A 22,598-nucleotide genomic window follows, 5' to 3' on the forward strand; every position below is an offset into this window, starting at 1 on the left:
CAAACAAAACAAAACAAAAACAACAAAAAAACACATAAATTTACAAAAACAAAACAAAACAAAACAAAACAAAACAAAACAAAACTATGGATTGTCACAAAAACACAAACAAAGAAGAAAAAGAAAAAAAAAAAAGGGAGGAAGAGGAATGTGGAAAAGAACAGGATTTGCAGGCTCCTCATTAGACCACAATGCAAATGCATTCTCACTTTTAAAAAAAATTAAAAAAAATAAAAATAAAAATAAAAATACAGACAGAAACATTCAATGTGTGAAGAAAAGCTGCTCATATGGTATCCATTTTAGTGCAAAACATTCTGGCTTACTATTCGACATGATATCTTTTTTTTATTTCCAATACAAATGGAGTTCACACTTAGATGAATATTGAAACATTTGCACCGGTGCCATAATTAGATAAGGCTGATATCTTAGCTGTCATAAGCTCATTTTGGACTCCAAATAGTATTAACTGTTTCTTTACTTTATCTCCTCACAATGAGCACATTTTCTTTTAACTTAGTAAAGAGATCATTCCAAAATTTTTTAACAATAATACAATCAAAAAACAAGTGTTCTATAGATTCCCTTGACTGATTGCAGAAGGTGCAAAGATCTGAATCTCTAAGTTTTATTTGATATAATATTGTGACTTGTTTGTTTGTGTGTTCACGCGCTCTCGTGTAGGTTGGTAGTTGCAGGTGTCTGTGAAAGAATGCATCGCTCTCTCATCATCACTGTGTGTCAGGGAAAACGCCAAAGGTGATGATATCGGTTAAAATCCCCCACCACCACCACCACTGACAGGTACTCATTATGGATACAAAAATGTTCACATCCTACCTACTCTCTCACCCCTGTATCCCAGCTGGACGACTGACACAGACATCAGGAGTGACAGGAGTATTTGTGACCTGACCACCCAGCTCGCTATTTTACAAAGTTCGCTCTCCCAGCTGACAACTTTTCTCTGTTTCACCACCTTTACAACATCATTTTGAATTAAAAACAGGTTGTAGACAGTCATTGCTCGTGGAGACGATGGCAGGAAACAAGAACCAAATGGTACAATTGCTGCTGTGGATGACCATCGCCTTTTGTTGGATGACAGAAGGATTGAGGTGCAATTGTGTGAGAAAAAGTAATGTAGGCTACTGCTATAATGATGTCGGTGAGCACAGCTCTTAACCAAACCTTTTTTAATCAAAGGTTTCATTAACCACCATAAGTGACTATATATATAAATAATCTGTAATAAAGAACATAACTCCAAATATGATATTACGGCGACACTCAATGCCTCCAATGGCTGATATATAACTCCATGATTAATCACGAGGTCTGAATGAGTCGTGTATCCGTGGTCATTAATAAACTGACTTGATGAAAATTCAGGGTACTAGTGAAGGACTTCAACATAAGATGTTGTGACACGCCACAATGATGATGATGATGATGATTGATGATGATTGATGATGATGTCACATCACTACTCTACTATGTAAAAGTGTGTTTTGCTTGTGCAGTGTTTCAAGGAAGACTTGTAGCCAGACATCTGGAGGACGCCCACATTACGGGAAATTGGAAATTCGATTTTGAAGTCGACAGAATCTTCTGGGTTGGTGTCGGTATAAACTCGCTGGTGGCGGTAACTACGACTACAACGATTACTATGAAAAAAGGACTACGAGGCTTCGACGACGACGACGACGACGACGACAACGACAGCGAAGATGACGACGACGATGATGATGATATCATGACCATCATCATCATCTTCATCACGATCACTATTATTATTATTGCAGACAAACAACAATTTTGCTGGAAGGAGACTTGTTCTGACTACTCCAAACAGCACCGCCCTTTGTGGAGTAAACTTTGAAGTAAACTTACTTTACCTCGTTGCTGGTGAGTTGATTATGCATACTTCCCACCTGTCTGTCTGTGTGATTGTCGGCGCATGAGCTACACACGTTGCTTGTGACCGGAAGACAAATAAAATTTAAAAAGTAACATAAAAAACGCTTTTATTTCAAATACAAAAAAGAGGTAGAATAATTTTTTCTTATGTCTAGCTATTTTATTAAATACATACAATGTAAAATATAAAAGCACGAGGGAACCCAAGAGCTCCAATGTTGCTCCTTACGCTTGTATATATGAAATCATATTATTCTTGAGAATCCATACACATACAGAAAAATTTATTTCATCCTTTTTAGTACAATTTAAACTTTTTACTTATGGTAGTCTTTTGTTTCTTTATTTATTTTGTCTACTGTCGATCTTTATAACTTTGGTCTTCAAGTCTCAAATGCTCCTCGGGTTCATACTCATGACGATGATTTCTTCTGATAATTTTACCTCATCTCCTGTAGTCATCTACTTCTTTACCTTGTGAAATTTCCGTCTTCAGTTTCTGTCTCTGTCTGTCTCTCTCTCGCCATAGGGTCGTCGGACCGTGACGACTGATTATCTCACATCGAGCTACCTGCCCGAGGGCCAGTCTGTTTGTACGATGTTGTTGTAGTGTAGTGTTGTTCTGCATGCCAGTGTTTATTGTCTAGATTTTCAACAACACAGGAGTGGTCAGTTGACTTACTTTTTTACATCTGTCATTGAGCGAGCCTCATTTATCCTGAGATGGTGTAGCCATGGTGACAGCGTGGACAGTAGTTTGGACACCAACATGTCCTCACTCTGTACTTTGGTCGCAGTATCTCGGCAACACTTTTAGTACATTTCTCGATAAACATTGCTTTTGAATTCTTCTGCTCGAGATGTTATACAATGCCTGACTATTGTCCTTAAAGAGAAGCATTTTGTATTGACTTGATTTTCTTCTCTTTTTTTTAAGCTAACCAGAGGGATGGACAGCTATACACTATTTCGTGCTTGGGAAACGTTGCTTGGAAATATCTTGATAAAAACCGGAAGATGTTTTTCACAAACCAACTACAAAAATTGTGTGCTTCCAACGAACCTCTGAAATAAACTTACTTCTTTCTCGTGGTGACAAAAACACAATTTCGAAAACACACTATACCATGTTTTGTTAATCGCAACAATGAAGAACAGACGTTAAACAGATTAAATTTTAAGTTCCACATCAAATCAAACCAGTTTTAAAGTCCTATTTGAGTGGGTTATAATTACAGATAAAGCTATACACATTTTGATTACCTGTAATTTTAGCATACGTACGCAAAATACTCAAATTCAAACTTTTTAAATTAAATTTAAAAACCTTTAACACTTTTCTCTAAAGTTTTAACCATTTCAGCAGTTGAGATGTGAAAGATATACTTATGAAATATTCTCAACTAAAAGGTATTGATATATATTTGGACATCTGATAGGTTGTTAGAAACCTGTTACATTTCCCAAACGTGCAAACGTTCTCTACCCGAAAGACTTGATGTGTAAAGGGCGATAAACGTGCTCACAGTGGTGTTACTCGCTTACCTCCCCTACCCTCTCCTCGCTCTGTATCTCTTGGTGTGTCTACACTTACTAGGTTGTCTAAGTTTGCTATTCGTAATAAAGGATCGTTCCAATTTACTCAGAAAGCATTTTGTCTTTTTCATTTTCTGGGAGCCACTGGCAATGTTTTAGACAGAGAAAAATAAACATTAACAATCAACAACAACTACACGTAGTTACGACCTTACCGGGACAACAGGAGTATCATGGGCAGACGATTGACAGCACTTGTTGATGCTCAAATGCTAGAATATACACACACACACACGAAAACACACTCTTTTTCTTGCCCTGTTTCCCCATCCTGTCTCTCTCTTTCTGAAGCTCTTTTCTCACTGTGAAGAATTGAAGTTCAAGATGATATGTGGACTAACTTTCTCTACAAATTAAAGCGGGTTCGTCAAAAATGTTGACTGACCCGGCATCCGGTAAAACTTACCAACAACATACAGGCGACCATTTACTGTCCACTAGTATGAGCAGCAGGAGCACATCTCACAGTTATGGATGTTGACCTTCGCGACCTTTCACTCAGGAGCGACAGATGCATTCAGTGTGTTTACGAACTCGCCGAGCTCCCCATTTAACCGTCATATTAATTTGTGCACCCAGGTGACACCTATGTCCGATTTGATTTGATTTGATTTTGTCTGGTCTCTCTTGTGTCAAGTCGGCCGTGAAGATTCTAGGTTCCCAAAAGACAAGAACAGGTTGTAAACAATCATTGTTTGTTCAGACACTGAAGTCCTGCAGCATCCTGCCCTTATGTTACCAGCAACTGCTTTGTCTGACGAGACTACGTGGTGTCTGCTGGAGTTTGATGTTTAAAGTGTGTGATGGAAACAAGGATTCGAGCAACCTATCTGGCGCTCGGCTTTTATTCTCCGTTCTGCGAGATTTCTGTAATTCAGGCGAAATTTTATGAGCTTAGTATCACCTGACAATAACTTACTGTCGCAAATGTATCACGTGACGACCACGTAAGCTGAGCGACCTGTTTGATTGAACAAACTTTCTAATTCTTTAACATCAACATTTTTAGTGTTGGCATATCTGTTTGGTGGCGAGTTTTAGAAAATGTCAATGCAGCGATGTTTTATTTGACCTCGAACAAGTAAATGAAGTTTTTGAGTTGTGATTTTAGACCAGCGAGTATGTCGACTGAACAGTGAGTGATGACAAGATGGAATGAGTCAGCGAGCAAACAGTTTTCCCTATTCAACAACATTTGGTAACCACATGTCTCGGGTTCTATCGAATTCACTGTTTTCTTGTACAGGTTTCTGTCTTATTTCACATATCAGGGGTTGTTATATTCGGTTTAGGACCGGAAGACTCCTGTAAGTGTGGTGGTGGGGAGGTTTCCAGGTGGGGTTACGATTTAAGTAAGTGTATATAATAAAAACAGTTTCACCAAGGCAGTGAACAACTGCAGCAGCTACGAGGTGAGTAGTGTTTGAGCCTCATCCATGAAAGTGTTCTGTGAACAGTAAGTACTGAACACTATACACTGCGCATATTGTTTGCTCGCTTGATTACAAAAGGTCCACATACAGTTCTGAAGAGCAGCATGAACTAGATAAATATAACGAACATTTGGAAGGGACACACGCACAAAGACCTTCAAAGCAGACATGAACAGCTTGTCATTAAAGTACGGCAGTGTATGGCTTTATTTGTGACTTGTTTGTTTGTGTGTGTGTGTGTGTGTGCACGAGCGCTCTCGTGTAGGTTGGTAGTTGCAGGTGTCTGTGAAAGAATGCATCGCTCTCTCATCATCACTGTGTGTCAGGGAAAACGCCAAAGGTGATGATATCGGTTAAAATCCCCCAACTGACAGGTACTCATTATGGATACAAAAATGTTCACATCCTACCTACTCCCCCACCCCTGTCCCCCAGCTGGACGACTGACACAGACATCAGGAGTGACAGGAGTATTTGTGACCTGACCACCCAGCTCGCTATTTTACAAAGTTCGCTCTCCCAGCTGACAACTTTTCTCTGTTTCACCACCTTTACATCATTTTGAATTAAGAACAGGTTGTAGACAGTCGTTGCTCGTGGAGACGATGGCAGGAAACAAGAACCAAATGGTACAAATGCTGCTGTGGATGACCATCGCCTTTTGTTGGATGACAGTCGGCTCGGCGTGCAAATGTGCGAGAAAAAGGATGAAACCTACTGCGGGTATGATATCGGTGAGTGCAGCTCTTAACCAAACCTTTTTTAATCAAAGGCTTCATTAACCACCATAAGTGACTATACATATATAATCTGTAATATACGATACAATATTACAGCGACACTCAATGCCTCCAATGGCTGATATAACTCCAGGATTATTAACGAGATTTGGATGAAACGTGTATCAGTGGTCTGTAATGAACTGACTTGATGACAATTCACGGTACGAGAGAATGACTTCAACATAAGATGTTGTGACACGCCACAATGACGACGACGACGACGAGGATGATGATGATGTCACATCACTACTCTACCATGTAAACGTGTTCTGCTTGTGCAGTGTTTCAAGGAAAAGCTGTCGTTGCACATCTGGAGGACGCCCATCCGAGGGAAAGACGGACCTACGTTGTTGAAGTCGACAGAATCTTCTGGGTTGGTGTATGTTTAAACTCGCTGGCGGCTGTAACCACGTCTACAACGATTAGTATGACAAAGACGACTACAAGGCTACGACGACGACAACGACAGCGACGACGTCGATGATGATGATGATGATGATGATGATGATGATGATGATGATGATGATGATGATGATGATGATGATGATGATGATGATGATGATGATTACTATTGCAGTCAAAAATCAGTAGCGTTGGAACGATACTTGATCTGAATACTGCAAAGGAAGGCAACCGTTGTGGAGCTAAATTTCAATTAAACACACCCTACGTCATTGCTGGTGAGTTGATTATGCATACTCTCCCCACCTGTCTGTCTGTCTCTCTGATTGTCGGCGCATGAGCTACACACCTTGCTTGTGACCGGAAGACAACAAATAAAATAAGTAACATTTTTTTTTAAAAAAACGCCTTCATTTCAAATAGAAGGGGTAGAACAATTTCTTTCCTTGTGTGTAGCTATTTTATTAAATACATACAATGTAAAATATAAACGCCTGAGGGACCTCAAGAGCTCCAAGAGTGCTCCTTACACTTGTATATATTAAATTACAGAATCCCGAGACCTACAGAAAATTTCATCTATTTTAGTACAATTGAAACAAAAGCGCATTTTCTATTTTTTTTATTACTTATGATAGTCTTTTTATTTATTTATTTTGTTTACTGTCGATCTTTATAACTTTGGTCTTCAAGTCGCAAACGCTCCTCGACTTCATCCTCATGACGATAATATCTTCTGATGCTTTTACCTCATATCTTGTAGTCATCTACTTCTGTACCTTGTGGTGTCACCCTGTCTCCTGTCTCTCCTGTCTCTCTCGCCATAGGGTCGTCGGACCGTGACGACTGATTATCTCACATCGGGCTACCTGCCTGAGGTCCAGTCTGTCTGTACGATGTTGTTGTAGTGTGACACGGACATGCTGTTCTGCACGCCAGTGTTTATTGTCTAAATTTTTAACAACACAGGAATGTTTAGTTGACTTCCATGTTTTACATCTGACATTGAGGGAGCCTCATTTATCCTGAGATGGTGTAGCCATGGTGACAGCGTGGACAGTAGTTTGGTCATCAACATGTCCTCACTCTCTATACTTTGGTCGCAGCAGCCCGGCAACAATTTTAGTAAATTTCTCGATATCCCCCTTTTTTTAATCTTCTGCTTGATATGTTAAGCAATACCAGACTATTGTACTTAAAGAGAAGCATTTTGTATTGAGTTTGTTTTTGTTTTGTTTTGTTTTTTAGCTAACGAGGTCGAGAAGGGTGGACTTCTATCGACTGGTTTGTGCTCAGGGAACAAACGTTGGAACCGTCTTCATGTAAACCGGCAGATGTTTTTCACAGACCGACTACAAAAATTGTGTGCTCCCCACAAACATTTGGATTAAAGTCACTTGTTTCTCGTGCTGACAAAAGTAAAATTTCTTTACAAAACACAATTTCGAATGCACACTATACCATGCTTTGTTAATCGCAACAATGAAGAACAGACGTTAAACAATTAAATTTATATGTTCCAAATCAAATCAAACCAGTTTTAAAGTCATATTTGAGTGGGTTATAATTACAGATAAAGCTATACACATTTTGACTACCTGTAATTTCAGCATAAGTATGCAAAATACTCAAATTTAAACTTTTTAAATTAGATTTTAAAACCTTTAACACATTTTTTCTAAAGTTTTAACCATGTCAGCAGTTGAGATGTGAAACCCCAAGATATACTTGTGAAATATTCTCAACTAAAAGATATTGATATATTTTTGGACATCTGATAGGTTGTTAGAAACCTGTTACATTTCCCAAACGTGCAAACTTTCTCTACCCGAGAGACTTGATGTAAAAAGGGCGATAAACGTGATCGCGGTGGTGTTGCTCGCTTACCTCCCCTACCCTCTCTTCGCTCTGTATCTCTTGGTGTGTCTACACTTACTAGGTTGTCTAAGTTTGCTATTCGTAATAAAGGAACGTTATAATTTATTCAGAAAGCATTTTGTCTTTTTCAGCCACTGGCAATGTTTTAGACAGAGAAAAATAAACATTAAAAATCAACAACAACTACACGTAGCTACGACCTTACTGGGACAACAGGAGTATCATTGGCAGACGATTGACAGCACTTGTTGATGCTTACAATGCTAAATAAACACACACACATACACGAAAACACACTCATTTACTTGCCCTGTTTCTCTCCTTACTCTCTTTCTCTTTCTGAATCTCTTTTCCTCACTGGGAAGAATTGAAGATGAAGATAATATGTAGAAGGTGGTTGGCCAAGACCACCCTTACTAACTTTCTCTACAAGTTAAAGCGGGTTTGTCAAAAATGTTGACTGACCCGGCATCCGGTAAAACTTACCAACAACATACAGGTGACCATCTACTGTCCACTAGTATGAGCAGCCAATTCGCTGTTTTCTTGTACACATTCTGTCTTATTTCACATATCAGGGGTTGTTGTATTCGGTTTAGGACCGGAAGGCTCCTGTAAATGTGTGTGGGGGGGGGAGGGGGGGGGTTCCTGGTGGGTTTACGATTTTAGTATGTTTAATTGTAATAAAAACGGTTTCACCAAGAAAGTGAACAACTGCAGCAGCTACGTGTTGTCTTGCTGCCTGTCCTGACTGCTTGATGTTTGTAAGTGCGAGATGTTCATTGTATGGCACTCTTGACATTTGCTTCAAGCTCTTGATTTTATTTATGTCTTCCTTTATCTACAACTTGACAAGGCGCCACATTCCTCTGTGTGTGTCCCCATCAAGCTGATATTTTATTTTGAAGTACTTGTGTATCTGTGATAGAATGCATCGCTCTCTCATCATCACTGTGTGTCAGGAAAAACGCGAAAGGCGATGATATCGGTTAAAATCCAACACACACTGACAAGGACTCTTTACGGATACGAAAATGTGCACTTCCCTATCTTCCCTACTCCTCCATCCCTGTCCCCCAGCAGGATGTCTGACAAGCATTATATTCAGCAGGTGCTCATCTCACAGTAACGGATGTTTGCTAGGGCGACATCCCACAGACATCAGGAGTGACAGGAGTATTTGTGACCTGACCACCCAGCTCCTATTTTACAAAGTTCGCTCTCCCAGCTGACAACTTTTCTCTGTTTCACCACCTTTACATCATTTTGAATTAAGAACAGGTTGTAGACAGTAGTTGCTAGTGGAGACGATGGCAGGAAACAAGAACCAAATGGTACAAATGCTGCTGTGGATGACCATCGCCTTTTGTTGTATGACAGTCGGCTCAGCGTGCAGATGTGCGATAAGAAGAGATGAAAACTACTGCAGGAATGATATCGGTGAGTGCAGCTATTGAGCAAAACTTTTTAAACAAAGGTTTCATTAACCACCATAAGTGACTATATATATAAAAATATGATATTACGTCGACACTCAATTCCTCCAATGGCTGATATATAACTCCATGATTAATAACGAGGTTTGGATGAGACGTGTATCCGTGGTCATAAATAAACTGACTTGATGAAAATTCACGGTACTAGTGAATGACTTCAACGTAAGATGTTGTGACACGCCACAATGATGATGATGATGATGATTATGATGATGATGATGATGATGATGATGATGATGATGATGATGATGATGATGATGATGATGATGATGTCACATCACTACTCTACTATGTAAAAGTGTGTTTTGCTTGTGCAGTGTTTCAAGGAAGACTTGTAGCCAGACATCTGGAGGACGCCCACATTACGGGAAATTGGACCTTCGTTTTTGAAGTCGACAGAATCTTCTGGGTTGGTGTCGGTAAAAACTCGCTGGTGTGGTAACTACGACTAAAACGATTACTATGAAAAAAAGGACTACGAGGCTTCGACGACGACAACGACAGCGAAGATGACGACAACGAAGATGATGATGATCATCATGACCATCATCATCATCATCATCATCATCACGATCACTATTATTATTATTGCAGACAAACAACAATTTTGCTGGAAGGAGACTTGTTCTGACTACTCCAAACAGCACCGCCCTTTGTGGAGTAAACTTTGAAGTAAACTTACTTTACCTCGTTGCTGGTGAGTTGATTATGCATACACTCGCCACCTGTCTGTCTGTGTGATTCTCGGCGCATGAGCTACACACGTTGCTTGTGACCGGAAGACAAATAAAATTAAAAAGTAAAAAAAAAAAACGCTTTTATTTCAAATACAAGAAAAGGGTAGAATAATTTCTTTTCTTATGTCTAGCTATTTTATTAAATACATACAATGTAAAATATAAAAGCATGAGGGAACAATAGAGCTCCAAGAGTGCTCCTTACGCTTGTATATATGAAATTACATGTATTCCTGAGAATCCATACACATACAGAAAAATTTATTTCATCCTTTTTAGTACAATTTAAACAAAACGCATTTTCGATTTTTTTCTTTTTTTTTTTTTTTTTTTTTTTTACTTATGGTAGTCTTTTGTTTATTTATTTATTTTGTCTACTTTCGATCTTTATAACTTTGGTCTTCAAGTCTCAAATGCTCCTCGGGTTCATACTAATGACGATGATTTCTTCTGATAAATTTTACTTCATCTCTTGTAGTCAGCTACTTCTTTACCTTGTGAAATTTCCGTCTTCAGTCTTTGTCTCTGTCTCTCTCTCGCCGTAGTGTCGTCGTACCGTGACGACTGATTATCTCACATCGGGCTACCTGCCCGAGGGCCAGTCTGTTTTTTTACGATGTTTTTATGGTGTAACACGGACATACTGTCTGCATGCCAGGGTTTATTGTCTAATTTTTAACAACACAGGATTGTTTAGTTGACTTCACTTTTTTACATCTGTCATTGAGCGAGCTTCATTTAGCTTGAGATGGTGTAGCCATGGTGACAGCGCGGACAGTAACTTGGTCACCAACATGTCCTCACTCTCTGTACTTTGGTCGCAGTATCTGGGCAACACTTTTAGTACATTTCTCGATAAACATTTCTTTTGAATTCTTCTGCTCCAGATGTTATACAATGCCTGACTATTGTACATAAAGAGAAGCATTTTGTATTGACTTGATTTTCTTCTCTTTTTTTTAAGCTAACCAGAGGGATGGACAGCTATACACTATTTCGTGCTTGGGAAACGTTGCTTGGAAATATCTTGATAAAAACTGGAAGATGTTTTTCTCAAACCGACTACAAAAATTGTGTGCTTCCGACGAACCTCTGAAATAAAGCTACTTTTTTCTCGTGGTGACAAAAGAAAAATTTCTTTACAAAACACAATTTCGAAAGCACACTATACCATGCTTTGTTAATCGCAACAATGAAGAACAGACGTTAAACAATTAAATTTATATGTTCCACATCAAATCAAACCAGTTTTAAAGTAATATTTGAGTGGGTTATCATTACAGATAAAGCTCTACACATTTTGATTACCTATAATTTTAGCATAGGTATATACAAAATACTCAAAAGACTGAAAACTCATCTGCTTCTTTCAAACCAGTCTTAAACTACCAAGAAACACTTCTGACTATATTTTTTTACTTTTGGTGTTTTATATATTTGTTCACTTTATTTTTCTTCTTTTGTTTTTTCTGCGAAATGAGCATTCTTCTGAATGGATACCTGCGCATTATAAATTGACATCATCATCATCATCAAACGTGCAACGTTCTCTACCCGAGAGACTTGATCTGAAAAGGGCGATAAACGTGTTCGCGGTGGTGTTGCTCGCTTACCTCCCCTACCCTCTCCTCTCTCTGTATCTCTTAGTGTGTCTAAACTTACTAGGTTGTCTAAGTTTGCTATTCGTAATAAAGGAACGTTATAATTTATTCAGAAAGCTTTTTGTCTTTTTCATTTTCTGGGAGCCACTGGCAATGTTTTAGACAGAGAAAAATAAACATTAAAAATCAACAACAACAACACGTAGCTACGACCTTACCAGGACAACAGGAGTATCATTGGCAGACGATTGCCAACACTTGTTTGTGCTTACTATGCCAGAAAAAAGAACACACACACACACAAGAAAACACACTCTTTTACTTTCCCTGTTTCTCTCCTTACTCTCTCTTTCTCTCTCTTTCTGAATCTCTCTTCCTCACTGTGACGAATTGAAGATGAAGATAATATGTGGAATGTGGTTGGCTAAGACCACCCTTACTTTCTCTACAAGCTAAAGCGGGTGGGTCAAAAATGTTGACTGACCCGGCATCCGGTAAAACTTACCAACAACATACAGGTGACCATCTACTGTCCACTAGTATGAGCAGCCAATTAACAGTTTTCTTGTACAGATTCTGTCTTATTTCACATATCAGGGATGTTATATTCGGTTTAGGACCAGAAGGCTCCTTGAAATGTGTGTAGGGGGGGGGGGGGGGATTTCTAGGTGGAGTTACGATTTTAGTATGTCTAATTGTAATAAAAACAGTTTCACCAAGGAAGTGAACAACTGCAGCAGCTACGTGTTCTCTTGCTGCCTGTCCTAACTGCTTGATGTTTGTAAGTGCCAGATGTTCATTGTATGGCACTCTTGACATTTGCTTCAAGCTCTTGATTTTATTTATGTCTTCCTTTGTCTACAACTTGACAAGGGGTCACATTCCTCTGTGTGTGTTCCTATCAAGCTGATATTTTATTTTGAAGTACTTGTGTGTCTGTGAAAGAATGCATCGCTCTCTCCTCCTCACTGTGTGTCAGGAAAACCGCGAAAGGTGATGACATCGGTTAAAATCCAACACACACTGACAGCGAACTCTTTACGGATACGAAAATGTGCACATCTTCCCTACTCCTCCACCCCTGTCCTCCAGCAGGATGTCTGACAAGCATTATAATCAGCAGGTGCTCACCTCACAGTAACGGATGTTTGCTAGGGCGAACATCCCACAGACATCAGGAGTGACAGGAGTATTTGTGACCTGACCACCCAGCTCGCTATTTTACAAAGTTCGCTCTCCCAGCTGACAACTTTTCTCTGGTTTCACCACCTTTACAACATCATCTTGAAACAAGAACAGGTTGCAGACAGTCGTTGCTCGTGGAGACGATGCAGGAAACAAGAACCAAATGGCACAATTGCTGTTGTGGATGACCATCGCCTTTTGTTGGATGACAGTCGCCTCGGCGTGCAGTTGTGTGATACCCAGGGATGAAAACTACTGCAACAGTGATATCGGTGAGTGCAGCTCATAACCAAAACTTTTTGAATCACAATCTTCATTAACCACCATAAGTGACTATATATATATTAATCTGGAATATAAGAACTTAACTCCAGATACAATATTACAGCGACACTCAATGCCCGCAATGGTTGATGTAACTCGATGATTAATAATGAGGTTTGATGAGTCGTGTATCACCGTGGTCATTAATGTACTGATTTGATGACAATTCACGGTACGAGAGATTTACTTCAACATAAGATGTTGTGACACGCCACGACGACGATGACGATGGATGATGGATGATGTCCCATCACTACTTTATCTGTCATGTCCCATGTAAACGTTGTTTTGCTTGTGCAGTGTTTCGAGGAAGAGTTGTAGATGAATATCCGGGATCCCATGCCATCTGGAAGACGAACCTACGTTGTTGAAGTCGACAGAATCTTCTGGTTGGTGTCTGTTTAAACTCGCTGGTGGCGGTAACCACGACTACAACGATTAGTATGACAAAGACGACTGCGACGCGACGACGACGACGACGACGACGACGATGATGATGATGATGATGATGATGATGATGATGATGATGATGATGATGATGATGATGATGATGATGATGATGATGATGATGATGATGATTACAGCTTAAACAGACGTTTGTTTGGAAGGAGATTTAATCTGACTACTGCACTTACAGCGCCGCTTGTGGAGCTTCCTTTCAATTAAACACACCCTACGTCATTGCTGGTGAGTTGAATATGCATACTCTCCCCACCTGTTTGTCTGTCTGTCTGTCTGTCTGTCTGTCTGTCTGTCTGATTGTCTGTCTGTCTGTCTGTCTGTCTTGTGCATGAACTACACATGTTGCTTGTGACCGGAAGACAGCAAATAAAATAAATAACATTTTTAAAAACGCTTTTATTTCAAATACAAGACAAGGGGTAGAATAATTTCTTTCCTATGTCTAGCTATTTTATTAATACATATAATGTAAAATATAAAAGCCTGAGGCCTCAAGAGCTCGAAGAGTGCTCCTCACATGTGTTAAATCATAATTTATGTATTCATGAGAATCCCAAGACCTACGGGAACATTTATTTTATCCTATTTAGTACAGTATAAGCGAATTTTCGATTTTGTTTTTTACTTATGATAGTCTTTTTATTTATTTATTTTATTTTGCTGACTGTCGATCTTTATGACGTTGGTCTTCCAAGTCGCAAACGCTCCTAGGATTCATCATCATGACGCTAATATCTTCTGATGCTTTACCTCAATCTCTTGTAGTCATCTACCTCTTACCTTGTGGTGTCACCCTGTCTTCTGTCTCTGTCTCTCTCTCTCTCGCCATATGGTCGTCGGACCAGTGAAGGCTGCTTATCTAGCATCGGGCTACCTGCCTGAGGGCCAGTCTGTTTTTTACGATGTTTTTATGGTGTGAACACGGACATACTGCTCTGCATGCCAGGGTTTTATTGTTTAAATTTTCAACAACACGGGATTGTTCAGTTGACTTCCCTTTTTTTACATCTGACATTGAGGGAGCCTCATTTATCCTGAGATGGTGTAGCCCTGGCGACAGCTTGGACAGTAACTTGGTCACCAACATGTCCTCTCTATCTATACTTTGGTCGCAGCAGCTCGGCAACAATTTTAGTAAATTTCTCGATATCCTCTTTTTTTAGAACTTTTCTGCTGGATATGTTAAGCAATGCCGGACTATTGTCCTTAAAGATAAGCATTTTTTTGAGTTTGGTTTTCTTTTTTCTTTTATTTTAGCCGGCGAGAGGGATGGACAGCTATCGACTGGTTTGTGCTCAGGAAACGCTGGATGGAACGGTCTTGATGAAAAACGGAAATTGTTTTTCACAAACCGACTGCGAAAATTGTGTGCTTTGAACAAGCGCCTGGAATAAAGTCACTTCTAGAAGGAGACAAACAGCACGTGCGCATCACGTGACCTAGCCACGGTGTAACACGGCTATCACGTGACGCCATCGTAACCAGGGCAACCTCTTTTTGTCCTCAATTAAATAAACTTGGCATTTGGTTGTTGTTTTTTGTTGGTGTTGTTGTTGTTTCTTCTCTTTTTTTGTTTTTTTGTTTGGGTTTTTTTGTGAACCAGTCGTTGTTTCTCATGCTGGCAAAAGTAAAATTTCTTTACGAAAAAACACAATTTCGAAAGCACACTATACCATGCTTTGTTAATTGCAATAATGAAGAATAGATGGGAAACAGATTAAATTTATATGTTCCACATCAAATCGAACCAGTTTTAAAGTCATATTTGGTGGGATAGAATTACAGATAAAGCTCTACACATTTTGACTATTTGTAATTTTTAATCAAAATGGTAATTAAACAGTATTTCATTATGCAAAAAAGATTTTAAAAAGGGGAACATCGTGAGAAGGAAGGCCTGTCCCCCTGCTATCCTCAACTCTCCCATTACTAACTGCTTGACCCACAAAATTCAACATCAAGTTCAATGAGTGAGACCTATTTTAACAAAAGTAACCAAACTGTTTTGGCGGGGCAGATATACTCAAAAATCCCTTGTTACTAAAAAGTGTTATGTCAGTAGGTCTGTATAATAAATTCAGTTTCAAAAAGGAAAATAAACATCTGGCGCAGACGATGCACACGATGACTCGCTCCCTTGCTGCCTGTCTCAACTCTCCATGTTTCCAAGCGCCGCAATGTCCAGGACAGACTGTAGTCTTCGTCTGTTGACAGAGGAGGTGTGGACTGTTTGCACCTCAACCACACTCGTGTTACCTGAGTAGGTTGGTGTTAGTGTTGTCTCTTGTCTACAGACAAATACTGCTCTCCCCTCCCCCTCCACGTGTCCATACGAGAGCACACATGCAGTCAAAACATTATCAGTCACAAAATTCTGCGAACTTTTCCTGACAAGCCGCTTGATGTCAGGGCTGTATGACCACAGACGTATCCATTGTTGATTTGCTCACACTTTTCTACCTCAGACAACAGAGTCGACAACTTTTTTCTGTCCGCACATCTAGTCCACAGATATATTTTTACAGAACAAGTGAGTTCAGTTCAGTTCATAGATATTCTTTACAGCAAAGTCCAGTTCACAGGAACAGTGTATATTCTTATGGCACTTCTGAAAGAACCTGTGACTATAAACATTCAAGGATGACATCTCTGTGCCCGAGCAGACAGAGTAAAATCAAACAGAAGCCTTAATGTCCCCCAGTGAAGTTTTGACAACCACCTGTTGGTTTTAAGGCCAGCTCTGTCAGTGTGATCTGACTGTCTTTTAAGTTGAAAGGATTTATTGCTGCCCTTCACCACTTAGGCTCTTTCTATCTTTCTCTCCTTTCTCCTTCTCATCTTCTGACAAGTATCAAGTAACATCGCACTAACATGTAGTTGCTACTTTAAAGTAGAGATGGTTTTCGACACTTTCTTTGTCCGGTCCTGTTAATCTGCCCTGACTGGTCATTAACTGACAGATGTATCCACTGGACATTAACTGACAGATTTATGAACTAGTCATTAACTGACAGATGTATCTACTGGTCATTAACTGACAGATGTATCCACTGGTCATTAACTGACAGATGTATCTACTCTTTCCCACTAAGCTAACACACTGACAGTTCCTCTTTACGGACACGACAATGTCGAGCGGCACAGCCTCCTGTAAAACGTGTCGGCGACATTCACGTGCACACCCTCCCCCATCCCTGTCCACCAGCAGGATGACCGACATACATTATAAGTGCACACCTCACAGTCCCGGATGTTTGCGAGGGCAACAACCCTAGGAGCGACAGCTGCAACTTGGTGACGTACCCGCCGAGCTCGCTATTTAACCCACAGGTAAGTAAACTCTCAGGTGACATCGCTTCTCTCTTTCGTCACCTGGGCTCGTTTTTGTTAGAAGATTGCGGCTTCCTCAGGCAATAACAGGTTGTAGACATTCATTGTTTGTGGAGACGATAGGAGGAACAACAACCGACACCAATGCTGCTGTGGATGACAGTCGCCTTGTCGTGGATGACAGTGGGCTTGGCGTGTAGATGTCTGCAACCTACGGACGAAGGCTACTGCAAGAATGATATCGGTGAGTGCAGCTCAGTCAATACGTTTGGAATATTCACTATCATAAGTGACTATATAATATTGTGTGTAAATCAAGTATCTATTTTATTTACATTGTCAAGCTGTGAACTTAACTGCAGGTATATAAGGTTGTATATATTACAACACTAAATGTCCGTAATATCAATTATAGCTCCATGTTTATTGATGAGGTCTTAATGATGACGATGTCACATCGCTCCTTTACTTGTCATGTCCCATGTAAACTTTAAACTTGTGTTTATCTTGTCATGTCAAATGTAAACTTGTGTTTGCCTTGTGCAGTGTTTCGCGGTATAGCAGTCGCTGAATATCAGGAGGAAACAGAGGAGCCCTACCCCAGGGAAATACGGATCTACACTGTAATGTCGAGGAAATCTTCTGGGTTGGTGGCTGATTTCTCTTAATCGCTTAAATTCAATGGTGGCGGCTGCCATGACTACAATGATTGGAATGACAAGGACGACTACAACGGGACGACAACTACTATTATTATTATTATTATTATTATTATTATTATTATTATTATTATTATTATTATTATTATTATATTATTATTATTATTATTATTATTATTATTATTATTATTATTGCAGTCAAACAGCAGTTTGGTTGGAATTGACAACGTTCAATGTGACTACTGCACGTAGCAGCGCCACCTGTGGAGCTTACTTTGAATTAAACACACCTTACGTCATTGTTGGTGAGTAGGTGCACCGTTGTGTATACCCCTTTCACGTCTGTCCGTCCGTCCGTCCGTCCGTCCGTCTGTTTGTCTGTCTGTTTGCACACTTTTGTTTGTGTTGGGAAATTAACAAGTAAAACAAGTGAAATAAAGATGTTAGAACCTTACTATAAGTTTGGCTTTATTAAGTCAGTAACCTCTACCAAAAATTAATGGAGCCAAGAAATCAGTTTTAAAATTCAGAACAATGTCCCCACCGAGACAGGCAGTGAGACAAAGAGAAGCAAGCAGAAAGAAACGACTAAAAATGCTGTTAGACCAGGCGATGTGGAAAGGGCAAAGAATAAAATACTGAGGGTTAGATAAATATTCAAATAAATAAATATCAATAAAAGAAATGAAACATCTTGCAAGGCACAGCTGTTCCCCCGGCAATCAGCCAAGTTGAACCTCTTGCTCGTGAGTGGAAATCAATGCCACGTCACGTGAGCTGCTGGTTGTTTCTATCCCTGAGACAAGATTGCATCACCAAGCTTTCCTGTTTGTCCTCCACAACTTATTGACAGCTTTATTGACAGAAGACGAAATACTTTTTAAGCCTTGAAACCCATAAAGTAACTGTAGACAGTATTTCTGAAATGTTCTTCGAGGAAACAAATCAACGAGCAGAGTACGGAGAGACCCACCATCTGCCAAGGATTTCGCACGTGCTGAATGAGATGTTTAATTAACCTCCTTAGATGTTGACACAAACATCAGTTGTCGTCGGGGGTAGACATACATACGGTCAAGCAGTGACCGTTTATCAGGTATTTATGGAAGGTTTTATGGGTTGTAAGGTGTAAATGTGATGCACTTGTGACAAATGCACTGCTGCAGGTTTACTGTGTGTGTGTTTGGAATCTAGCTCAGTTCCCCTCTACCTCCCTCACTGACCTACTTTCAGGTGACCTTGTGAAATGAGGTCAGTGTCAGTGACGTCAAAGACTGTGACGATGATGTTTATTTATAGCCACAGGTGACATCTCATGTCGCACACAAACATATCGATGTTCGGGAATAAGCTTCGCAAACCAAATATAACATGAATACTTCGTGTATACAGAAGCAGTACTGACACAAGCTGCATGGTTAGGATTGAAAAACAAACGATGTGGGTTTGGCCAGTGCACAATGGAAGCACACACATACACACCCAGCGGCTCGGGAACAGTTTCATCAGATTTCTCTAAAACCCTTTTGCTTTTTGATGATTTTGTGTTGGAGGTGTTAATTAGTGCCAGACTAGAATTTTCTAGCATTTAACATTTACCTGTACTTTGTTTTTTATCTTGTCTCAGCCAACGAAGAGAATGGACAGGTCTCCACTAATTCGTGCGCAGGAAACACGGAGTGGAAGAGTCTCGATACGACACAGAAAAGGTTTTTCAGAAGACGTCTGCGAAAGCTGTGTGCTTGAACAAACCCTTCGATCAAGTTATTTACCAAACACGTGACCAGCTCGTCGACATCACGTGACCGACTCATGAAATCACATAACGTCACGTGACGGCATCGTACCTAGGGCAACCAGTGTTTGTACCACATGGAATAAACTTGGTTTTTGTTGTCAAAACCAGTCGTTGTTTCTTGCTCTGAAAAAATATTTTGACAATAATAAATTCCTCCAACATAAGTCGTCCCTTGATAAAGCACAGCGCGCCATACTTTGTTAGTCAAAAAGACTATGAATTAATATTATACAAACAGAAAATATACGATCCACATCAAATTGAAACAGTTTTAAGTAATATCTAAGTGATGTACATTTGCAGAAAAAGATATTCACATGTCTATCACCTGTAAGTTTAAATCCATTATCAAACTACTGGAATAAAAATATTTAACCAGTGCTATGAACAAATCTTTAAAAACTGGAAATTCAAAACAGACTTGTTTGTGAAGAGGGAATGCCTGCTGCCTCCCTCCCGTAATCCTCTCTCCCATTACTAACTGCTTCACCGACTTTACATACTCTCTCCTTCTTTTTCTTCTTCTTCTTCTCCTCATCCTCCTCACTGCATATAAGGGAAAACACGGAGGGTGATGGTACGAACATGTCCGCTGGCACAGCCTCCTGTAACAGGTGTCAGCGACATTCAAGTCCTCGCCCCACCCCTGTCCACGACAAACATAATAAGATAGGTGCACACCTCACAAGTACGGATGTTTGCTAACGGGCCATCCCACTTGAATCAGGAGTGACAGGTGTATATTTGGGACATACCCGCCGAGCTCGCTAACCCACAGGTAAGTGTCCTCTCCCAGACACCTTTTCTCCATTTCACCATCGGGTGTCGCTGGTGTCAGAAGGTCCACAGTACAGATTCTAGATTCCCCACGCAAGAACAGGTTGTAGACAAACATTGCTCGTGGAGACAATAGCAAAAAAAGTAACAACCAAATGACACAAATGTTGCTGTGGATGACAATCGCCTTTTGTTGGATGACAGTAGGCTTGGCGTGCAGATGCCTGCACCCTACACCTGCCGACGAAGACTTCTGCAAGAGTGACATCGGTGAGTACAGCTTTCATCGAAAGCATTTGATATACAGTATTCCATAACCACGTATGACTGTGTACATGTATTTATTATGCATTTTATTTACATGTATTTACCAACGGAAATGCAAAAAATAAAATATTGTCTATCTTACAATTACACTTACAGCCTGCAATGCCGAATAGGATTCCACGTTTACTGAAGATGTCTTGATGGTGAAGGGCGCCCCTGTCTAGCAACTTTATTAACCTATTCTAGTTTATTCTTGTAGATTACTTACTAGCTACTGACTACATTCTTATACTGTAGCATAGTGTAACTATTCTTTTGCTCTGTCTGCGCTCCTACCTAACACATACAAGTGTTTCACCTGAATCGTGTCACATCACAACTTGACCTGTCATGTCTGTGTAAACATGTGTTTTACTTGTCATATCTGTGTAAACTTGTGTCTTACTTGTCATGTCTGTGTAAACATTGTGTTTTACTTGTCATATCTGTGTAAACTTGTGTCTTACTTGTCATGTCTGTGTAAACTTGTGTCTTACTTGTCATGTCTGCGTAAACTCGTGTTTTACCTTGTGCAGTGTTTCGCGGAAGACCTGTGGTGAATACAGGACAAATGAATCATCGCGGATCTACACTTTTGAAGTGGACGAGATTTTCTGGGTAAGAAGATTGGTTTTTTTTTTCTTTGTTTAAATTACCTGTTTGCGGCAGATACGACTACGATAGTATCGACGACGACGACGACGACGATGATGATAATGATGATGATGATTCATTATTATTATTGTTGCAGTCAATCAGACGTTTTGCTGGAAGAACAAGGTTTAATGTGACTACCTCAAACGACAGCTGTGGTGAACAATTTGGTTTGAACATACCTTTCGTCATTGCTGGTGAGATGACTATACATACTTTCTTCACCTCTGTCTGTCTGTCTGTCTGTCTGTCTGTCTGTCTGTCTGTCTGTCTGTCTGTCTGTCTGTCTGTCTGTCTGTCTGTCTGTCTAAATTTGGCAACAACACAACAATGTTCAATACACCTAGGAATTTGCATCTGACAGTTTGGGAGTCTCGTTTATCATGATATTGTGTAGCCATACTGACAGCCCGGACAGTAGCTTGGTCACCTGACTGTTTGCTCTCTTTAGTTTGGTCCCAGCAACTTTGAATAAGATTTATTAATTTTCTCGATAAATTATGTTTCTGTTGTTTCTTGTGTTCGTTTGTCAATTAGTGCCAGACTATGGTCATTAGAATGAGGCATTTAGCTTTAAGGTCGGTTTTATCTTCTTTTTCAGCCGGCGCATGGAAGGACAACTGTCCACTGCACTGTGCGCAGGAAACGCGGAGTGGAACAGTCTCGACATGAACCGGAAAAGGTTTTTCACAAGCCGCCTACGAAAGCTGTGTGCTTGAACAAACCCTTCAACCAAGTTATTTCACAAATCACGTGACCAGTTCGTCGACATCACGTGACCGACTCACGACAGCACATAACGTCACGTGACGGCATCGTACCCAGGGCAACCTGTGTTTGTATCACATGGAATAAACTCGGCTTTTGTTGTCAAAACCAGTCGTTGTTTTTCGCTCTGAAAAAAATATGTTGACCTAATAAAATTCATTCAACAACAAGTCGTCCCTTTCTAAAGCACAGCGCGCCATACTTTGTTAGTCAAAAAGACAATCAATTAATATTTAAAGAAATATGAAATATACGATCCACATCAAATTAAAAAAGTTTTAAAGTAATATCCAAGTGATGTACATTTGCAGAAAAAGATATTCACATGTCTATCGCCTCTAAGTTTAAATCCATTATCAAACTACTGGAATAAAAATATTTAACCAGTGCTATGAACAAATCTTTAAAAACTGGAAGATCACAGCATGACTTGTTTGTGAAGAGGGAATGACTGCTGCCTCCCTCCCGTAATCCATTCTCCCATTAC

General features: G+C 39.9%; 4 protein-coding genes and 2 long non-coding RNA genes across 6 annotated transcripts; all 6 read left to right on the forward strand.

The window, feature by feature from the left end:
* The first annotated feature begins 879 nt into the window (after window positions 1–879).
* On the forward strand, window positions 880–3,564 carry LOC112559838. The gene is made up of 4 exons (XM_025231289.1): window positions 880–1,171; window positions 1,527–1,618; window positions 1,809–1,911; window positions 2,861–3,564. The coding sequence occupies exons 1-4, from the start codon at window positions 1,042–1,044 to the stop codon at window positions 2,995–2,997; spliced, it is 462 nt and encodes a 153-aa protein (XP_025087074.1). The 5' UTR covers window positions 880–1,041; the 3' UTR covers window positions 2,998–3,564.
* A 1,542-nt stretch (window positions 3,565–5,106) lies between these two features.
* On the forward strand, window positions 5,107–8,119 carry LOC112559840. Its single transcript, XM_025231291.1, has 4 exons — window positions 5,107–5,686; window positions 6,016–6,107; window positions 6,312–6,414; window positions 7,385–8,119. Exons 1-4 carry the CDS (start codon window positions 5,644–5,646, stop codon window positions 7,525–7,527), a joined length of 381 nt encoding a protein of 126 aa, XP_025087076.1. The 5' UTR covers window positions 5,107–5,643; the 3' UTR covers window positions 7,528–8,119.
* Window positions 8,120–8,969: 850 nt separating this feature from the next.
* On the forward strand, window positions 8,970–12,167 carry LOC112559837. The gene is made up of 4 exons (XM_025231288.1): window positions 8,970–9,454; window positions 9,828–9,919; window positions 10,105–10,207; window positions 11,212–12,167. Exons 1-4 carry the CDS (start codon window positions 9,325–9,327, stop codon window positions 11,346–11,348), a joined length of 462 nt encoding a protein of 153 aa, XP_025087073.1. The 5' UTR covers window positions 8,970–9,324; the 3' UTR covers window positions 11,349–12,167.
* Window positions 12,168–12,588: 421 nt separating this feature from the next.
* Window positions 12,589–15,352, forward strand: LOC112559841. The gene is made up of 4 exons (XR_003098406.1): window positions 12,589–13,305; window positions 13,658–13,746; window positions 13,942–14,044; window positions 15,077–15,352. It is a non-coding gene; the product is annotated as an uncharacterized LOC112559841 (long non-coding RNA).
* Window positions 15,353–17,133: 1,781 nt separating this feature from the next.
* Window positions 17,134–19,710, forward strand: LOC112560830. The gene is made up of 4 exons (XM_025232896.1): window positions 17,134–17,393; window positions 17,696–17,795; window positions 18,007–18,113; window positions 19,436–19,710. The coding sequence occupies exons 1-4, from the start codon at window positions 17,294–17,296 to the stop codon at window positions 19,552–19,554; spliced, it is 426 nt and encodes a 141-aa protein (XP_025088681.1). The 5' UTR covers window positions 17,134–17,293; the 3' UTR covers window positions 19,555–19,710.
* Window positions 19,711–20,363: 653 nt separating this feature from the next.
* On the forward strand, window positions 20,364–22,278 carry LOC112560856. The gene is made up of 4 exons (XR_003098609.1): window positions 20,364–20,653; window positions 21,226–21,307; window positions 21,441–21,540; window positions 21,945–22,278. It is a non-coding gene; the product is annotated as an uncharacterized LOC112560856 (long non-coding RNA).
* The last annotated feature ends 320 nt before the right edge of the window (window positions 22,279–22,598 follow it).

This window comes from Pomacea canaliculata, linkage group LG3 (assembly GCF_003073045.1).
Source record: "Pomacea canaliculata isolate SZHN2017 linkage group LG3, ASM307304v1, whole genome shotgun sequence".
NCBI lineage: Eukaryota > Metazoa > Mollusca > Gastropoda > Architaenioglossa > Ampullariidae > Pomacea > Pomacea canaliculata.

Coding starts and splice junctions, on each gene's coding strand:
- LOC112559840 (XM_025231291.1), top strand. CDS start 5,644: ATGTGCGAGAAAAAGGATGAAACCTACTGCGGGTATGATATCG. Junction 5,687..6,015: donor CTACTGCGGGTATGATATCG/GTGAGTGCAGCT, acceptor CTGCTTGTGCAG/TGTTTCAAGGAAAAGCTGTC. Junction 6,415..7,384: donor CACACCCTACGTCATTGCTG/GTGAGTTGATTA, acceptor TTTGTTTTTTAG/CTAACGAGGTCGAGAAGGGT.
- LOC112560830 (XM_025232896.1), top strand. CDS start 17,294: ATGCTGCTGTGGATGACAGTCGCCTTGTCGTGGATGACAGTGGGCTTG. Junction 17,394..17,695: donor CTACTGCAAGAATGATATCG/GTGAGTGCAGCT, acceptor TGCCTTGTGCAG/TGTTTCGCGGTATAGCAGTC. Junction 18,114..19,435: donor CACACCTTACGTCATTGTTG/GTGAGTAGGTGC, acceptor ATCTTGTCTCAG/CCAACGAAGAGAATGGACAG.
- LOC112559838 (XM_025231289.1), top strand. CDS start 1,042: ATGGCAGGAAACAAGAACCAAATGGTACAATTGCTGCTGTGGATGACC. Junction 1,172..1,526: donor CTACTGCTATAATGATGTCG/GTGAGCACAGCT, acceptor TTGCTTGTGCAG/TGTTTCAAGGAAGACTTGTA. Junction 1,912..2,860: donor CTTACTTTACCTCGTTGCTG/GTGAGTTGATTA, acceptor CTTTTTTTTAAG/CTAACCAGAGGGATGGACAG.
- LOC112559837 (XM_025231288.1), top strand. CDS start 9,325: ATGGCAGGAAACAAGAACCAAATGGTACAAATGCTGCTGTGGATGACC. Junction 9,455..9,827: donor CTACTGCAGGAATGATATCG/GTGAGTGCAGCT, acceptor TTGCTTGTGCAG/TGTTTCAAGGAAGACTTGTA. Junction 9,920..10,104: donor AAGTCGACAGAATCTTCTGG/GTTGGTGTCGGT, acceptor TTATTATTGCAG/ACAAACAACAATTTTGCTGG.